The sequence below is a fragment of the Mastigoproctus giganteus genome, chromosome 1 (assembly GCF_048544385.1).
Source record: "Mastigoproctus giganteus isolate SK-2022 chromosome 1, ASM4854438v1, whole genome shotgun sequence".
NCBI classification, from domain to species: Eukaryota; Metazoa; Arthropoda; class Arachnida; order Uropygi; family Thelyphonidae; genus Mastigoproctus; species Mastigoproctus giganteus.
This window is the reverse complement of record NC_143575.1, coordinates 61,415,390-61,422,013: the sequence shown is the minus strand read 5'-3', so window position 1 is coordinate 61,422,013 and position 6,624 is coordinate 61,415,390. Positions and strand designations below refer to the sequence as shown.

Sequence of the window (6,624 nt, the reverse complement as noted above, 5' to 3'; positions counted from 1 at the left end):
TTTTTGTCAAAAAATTACCGTTTGTCAATAAATGACAGACGGTAAGTTTTTGACAACTTACCGTCTGTCATTTATTGGTCGATTGTCCATATTGTTGGATTATCTGCTGAAGTACTTTCCAGGATTCACAGACTGTGTCTGATTTCCTTAGGAATAATGCAAACATAGAACTCTTTTCATACCTGAATCGTTTTCTTTGAAACAGAGGCAAGCTTATTTTATTAAATTACGCAGCATCTATTGACATCTCAAATCAGACCTCCATTACCTCCAAGTTTCATTAAAACTACTTTTTCATAAAATGGAATAAAGTATTTCAATATTTCCAACATGCCATCTGTCAACCCCTTGTACTGTCAGCCCTTTCTGTGGGTTTTTTAATAAAACTACGTGATTCTCTGCATGTTCTCTTGGGGCAACAATCTAGGTGTGTATTATCTCATAACCTGTTTTTCTCCTAACATTCAATATAAGCTGCGAAGTACTCAGTGGATCGTAAAATTTGTACACAATAGTAGTAACCTTTGATGTGTGCGTGTGGTATATCTTCGATAAAAATGTTTTCGTGTAATTTTTTATACTTTGGCAGCCACTGTACAGATACTGACTGTTTCTTGATGTGGGTAACATTCACCGAAGCATACAGCCCGATAATGCTCCAAGTCAATAGCTATTTTTAGATGCAGCAAACCTCGACACAGTGACACCACATTGAATGGCATCAGTGTGACTGAAAGTGCAACCCACATGATATTATCTTGCTTTCTTCGCTTACTCCTATATGGTAGCGACTTTGTAATGATGATTTTAGTATTCCTACTATAACCTTTCTCTATGGGCTGACCATATTAGAACTTACATCACCTGGCCGTAGTTATTGGTGTGTCTGACTTGGACCACTATTGAACTGTAGACTCAACAACAGATTCTTTATTTTTTCTTATATTAATTATACATAATCTGCATGAACAATTTCAGTTGTATGTTTACTGTTTGAGTTATTTAAAAAAAAAAACAAGGAAACCACACACGATTTTAGACACAAGAATGTCTTCTTTACACTCCCTCACATACAACTGATGTACAGGGGTCGCTTTTTTTTTTTTTACAAATTTTAACAGTTATTTACATCTACAATAACACGAGAGTCACAATGACATTTGTACAAGGTTTTGCTATAAAACAACCTAAAAATAAACCTTTTCACTGCAGACCTATGTACATCACAGAACACTAGAGTTGTGCCACAAACAAGCCTGCTGACACTGACCCAGGAACTTATTGCTGTGCCATGCCGACCCAGGACACAACAACTGATGCAGAGAATATATTGCTAGGCCTAAGGCCAATGACATCATAGGGCACAACACACACAAAAATATCACCAGTACGGGACCCTTCTTTTATAAAGTCCACTGGGCTGTAACTCTTTTATTATTATAATTTCCAAATAATTGTCTCTCTCTCTCTCTCACCAAACGTGGAATCGTTGCTAGGGTGATGCACGGAATGATGCTTAGCAACCAAATTGTCAGCATTCTGTCAATTTTAAACTTCCCCAATATTCCGTTAATTTTCAATCTTTCAGTCTGTAGGGGCATTAATAAGAGCATCTTTGAATAATTATTACAATAAAAGGGCTATGAAAAGCATAAATATTTGCAGAGTATTTCCATTATTTTCTTAAAAACAAAGCATAAAATTTATAAAAACTGATAACACAACAAAATACAACATTGCAATACACGAACATTCGGATACATTAAAATATATTATTTTGGAAATTTTAAGTACAGCTATCAAACATCAAATAAAACGCCTTTCCCAATAATATACGCACGCGAATTTTTTTTGAAAAGTATGAAAGTAAGTTTGATTGCAGAGACAGAGTTAAAATATTTTAAATTATTTCAGTTTTATTATTTTAATACTTTATTACAATTATATGTAACGCTGTTGATTGTTTTATATAATAATGTGAAGGTTCTTCCTATAAATAGAAAATATTCCTTCCGTTTTCACAAAATATCATTTTCGATTTTCTAAAAAAAAAAAATAATAATAATTTGACTCTTAATATTTATAACTACAGCTTAAATAACTTCTGTACCATTCTCAAAAAAAAAAAAAAAAAAAAAAAATCGTGACTTAATTCTCATAACTACAGTTCAAATAACTTTTGTACCATTCTCTAAAAATAAGAAAATAATAGTCTGACTTAATTCTCATAACTACAGTTTAAATAACTTCTGTACCATTCTTTAAAAGCTAATGTACAAGCACGCTTATTAATCGAGAGGTGTATTTATGTAACTATTAATTATTTAGAGAATTTGAAACTTTATTAAATTTGTCTAATTTTTTAAAAACTAAGTTAATATTTTAAATGAAATTATATACTAATTTTTTAATTTATTTTAAGTTTTTACTATATATCTTAATATTATAAGTACGCCTTTGAAATAACCGTTACTGACGTTTATGTTTAACTTTCCAGGTTTTGATGTAATACGAGTATAGTGGTTTATTATTTATATCCGAATACATGCTTGAGTGATCGTAGTTCAAGCCTACGTGACTACTAAATACGACGATGATCTTGTATTCTCTCTGTCTTGTGAACTCCTCTGACCTTATGCGGTCATGCCGGAGTATACACAGGCAATTTATTCATTTTTATTATTCCATTTTTGTGTTTAAAAATCTAAAATATCGCTAATTTTAATTATTTTTAGAAATTATTTGTATAAGGTTGTAAGCTGAACTGATACAAAGTTACTAACGCATAGAGCAGTGTTTAATGTAATAAATGCAGAACAGCATTACGAATAATACGGTACTGGAGAGGATCTTTAGTGACACAGCTGAACACTCAAGGCTTCTGTAGTTTGGTTGAACCCAAGCATTGACCCCGTCGACCTGATGTCCCAACCTGTCGGAGGTGGTGATGGTGAGGAGAAGTTTCCACACAAAAAAGACACACGACCTACAAGAATTATACAATCTACACACTTTCTACATCACAGGCTGAAAGCTGTGATCAGCTAAGCTGGTAATAATCCGAACTGCTGTAGTCATTGGCTATGTTGAGAAAATTAAAGTCAGTCGTTCCACAGGTGGAACCAGAAGAGTAGCATTCATCATAATAGTTATAGCTGAAGTCACTTTCTGTGCTGCACTGGCCATTGTACTTATCGGGAGAGGGGTTGTAATTGGGAATGTTAGTGGATTCCGCTACGGCACTGTTCATCTCGTAGTATCCCGACGTCTGCTGGACATTGTCTTTCGGAGCCGTAGCCGTGTAGTCGGGGACCCGACTGACCTCACTGTGCACAGTGTTCATGTCGTAGTACATATTTTGGACGTTATTGGGAGGCATAAGGCCGCTGGCATCGTCCGGTCCGAAGTTATCGTTACGATAGGGGTAGCAGTAGTTGTTATTATTGCTTAGGTTGTTCATGTACGGTTCGCCATTCAGGGCACCGCCGTCATGTTCGTACCCGTTGAAGTTCCTCGTTTGGGTGTAGTCTGGGGTTTGTCCTCGGTAGTCTTGCATATAAGGTTGCTGCGATGGAGGTGGCTGAGGCTGGTTGGTTGTCTGATTGTTCACTGGATCGACCTGGTTGCCATAGTGATAACCTCTATGCTGTGCTGGCATATTTGTTCGGTGTTGCAAGGGGACGTTTTGGTTCATCATAACACCCCCTTCTACTTGAGGGACTTGCATCGAAGGTCCTTGTTGAACTGGATACATATTGGGTGGCTGGCATCCGTTGTTAAGGGATTGCGTCATGTGACCTGGGGACTGTCCGGCAGGAGGATAATAGACGGAATTTGGAGGAGGCGTTACTTTGTAGCTGTGCATACCATACCCATTGTCTATCTGTTGCACGGGTGGGACCTGTTGCTGCTGTTGTTGTTGAGGATGGTGATGAGGAGGTGGGCTTCGGTAACAGTACGGAGGGGCTACGGGTGATGACGGAACTGGCTGATTGGGTTGACCATATCCCGTTACTCCTGGGTCAGGCGGATACGGGCCCGTGTACAATGGAGGTCTCTGGCAGTTTGGTGAGGGAACCAGTTGACCACTTGGACACTGGTGGGAGGCAGGTGGAGGATAGCCAGGGTTGGGACTGGTGGTCTGCGCACTGGGTGGCGTCGGAGGGCAAGTCATGGGGTTGCACTGCTGCTGACACCCTCCGTTAACGTCCATCGGGCAAATTACCATCTTGGAAGTAGCCGCAGCTGCTGTTGGAGTCCCAAGTGTACACAGATTTCGTCCAATTGACGTTGACTGAACGCTTGTGCTAGGAGAAGTGTCACAACACATTCCGATACTGCGAGACACCGTCGGGGTATTAATAGATGAAACTGGCTGCGACCGTTCGACTGTAGAAATGTTTGCACTGTCCGAACCTTTGGTAGGAGTGCCTCGTCTTTCTGTCTGTCCCGGAGAGGGGCTGACTCCAATTCCTGAAGCAATGCAGGGGCTGGGTCCCATGGTCGAGGGTGACTGCAGCTGATGAGTAGACTGCTCGCCATCTACGGCACTTGGCTGTACAGCAGCAACATCTGGTTTACTGGGAGATGGAGTCGTCCCGCAGCATGAGTCTCCTCCGTCGCTGTCGACTGCACTGCTGGTGATTGTTGCGTTGTCCTTGGAATGTGTACCGTCAGGGCTTCGGGAAGACGACATTCCATGATCGCTGTCCAAATCTGGCTCATTGCTGTCTCCTCCTGTGGCGCCGTCGCTTCCACTGTCAGCTGGAAGCGGTCGTGTCCTTATGTCTCCACCGTCACTCCCACTCGACCCACCTGATCCCTTCTCGTCGCTGTTTTTGTTCATCATCGTCTGGCGTTTGTGTTTCATTCGTCTGTTTTGAAACCACACTTTGACTTGACGTTCCGTGAGGTCAAGTGATGCAGCAATCTCGATCCTCCGGGGCCGACACAGGTACTTGTTGAAGTGGAACTCCTTCTCCAGTTCCAGGAGCTGGGTGTTGGTATACGCTGTCCGCAGACGTCGCGGCATCCCATTTTCGTTGCTCTCTAGAAAGTAAGAAAAGAAGACAATTAGTAATTGTAATGGAAGAGTTGATTTATGCATAAATGCACTTACTTTCACTAAATTTTATATATACATAGTCCATCAAGCAAGAACATTCAGATGAGAATTTGTTATTTTAATCAGAAATAGAACGAAAAGCAGAAAACTATGAAATATATACAAGGTATTTTCTATACGTTTCTAGAAAGATATAAAATGTTTATGCAACAGACAGTTTAGTTTCACGAATATTACAGTAAAATTTTTGTTAAGAACCCACATTTTGTCTTCTCATTAGAGGCAAAGCTGTCGAAGTAAAAAACAAAATTAAAATTTTTACTAGTCTCCCACACATCAATTAGAGAGCTTATTAAATTAAAACCTGTCTCCCACCAGTAGTTTTAAGATCAATTGGGATGTTTTAGCATTGCTGAAACAAGAAATTAGAAGTGACAACTTTGTTACAAACCCGCTGTTGTTTTTGTGATAAAAAATGGATAATGCCATTATTTTTAAGTCACACATTTCATACGCATGCGCAGAAAAAAAACATTGTATCAGGATAATTTTTGATCTTCCCTTATACGCATGCGCATAGAAATCCTTTCTGATCGCTTGGATTTCCAGGATATAATATGATATTTTTTAATTTAAGGTGTCTTTAAACATGTAAGAATTTAATGCTAAAATTGAAAATATTGTATATATAATGAAAAAATTTTAAATTTAAATAAATATCACAAAAAAGTACAATAAAAATATTTAAAAATTATAAAGTTTATTTATCCATAATAGTAACAAAAACTGCTCTTCTACTGACTCTTTGCGAAAACGCTATACATCATATTTATAAAACAAAAATAACAATCACGAAAGCAGACTGATATCATAATTTTAGGGAAGTTCACGTGGGGAATTAAATGAAGTATAATAAACAGCATGTACGATTAGCTAATTAAAAAGTGGCTTCAGGAGTAACTTTACTTATTTCCAATAACATCAAGAGGAAGATGTGTCCTTGACTGAAAACTCGCTTCGGGTGTGAGGAGCAGTTTTTTTTTTTTTTTTTTGTACCTGGCTATCATCATTAGCACATATTACTACTCTCAAGACTTCTCGCTCTCACTGCCATCTACCGGTAGATGAGACGAGCCATTTTTTCACCCCTCCCTAGATTTTTCTTAATTGAAAGAGTAGAAGAAGCAGCTCTCAAGATTACCGTAGTGTTATTAAGTTGTCAGAAATACATCATGCATGGTCACGCCATGGACGCCTTATTAAAACTAGGGCTAATGAAATCTGACAGTACTGCTTTTTGCTCCATCGAAAACCTATATTCACTGCGATAGTTTAGTCAGCATTGTAGAAGAAATTTTAATTGAAAACACAGTAATTAGGCCTTAGTAGTACAGTTTCAATTACTGTATTTAATCAATCTACAGAGAAGTGTTGAGATTAAATAATTGTCTTGACTGTTTATTTGCTGCATGCCACACCGAAAAAGGCGAATTTTTAATTTGTTTTTTTCATTCACCCTAACGAGTTATTTCATTTTTCTCTTCTCTGGAATGAAAATC

At 38.2% G+C, this 6,624-nt stretch overlaps 1 protein-coding gene across 1 annotated transcript; it reads right to left on the bottom strand.

The window, feature by feature from the left end:
- Window positions 1-2,762: 2,762 nt before the first annotated feature.
- LOC150090844 (uncharacterized) lies at window positions 2,763-5,045 on the bottom strand. The gene has a single exon (XM_090380300.1). It carries the CDS (start codon window positions 5,030-5,032, stop codon window positions 3,041-3,043), a length of 1,992 nt encoding a protein of 663 aa, XP_090236426.1. The 5' UTR covers window positions 5,033-5,045; the 3' UTR covers window positions 2,763-3,040.
- Between the last annotated feature and the right edge of the window lie 1,579 nt (window positions 5,046-6,624).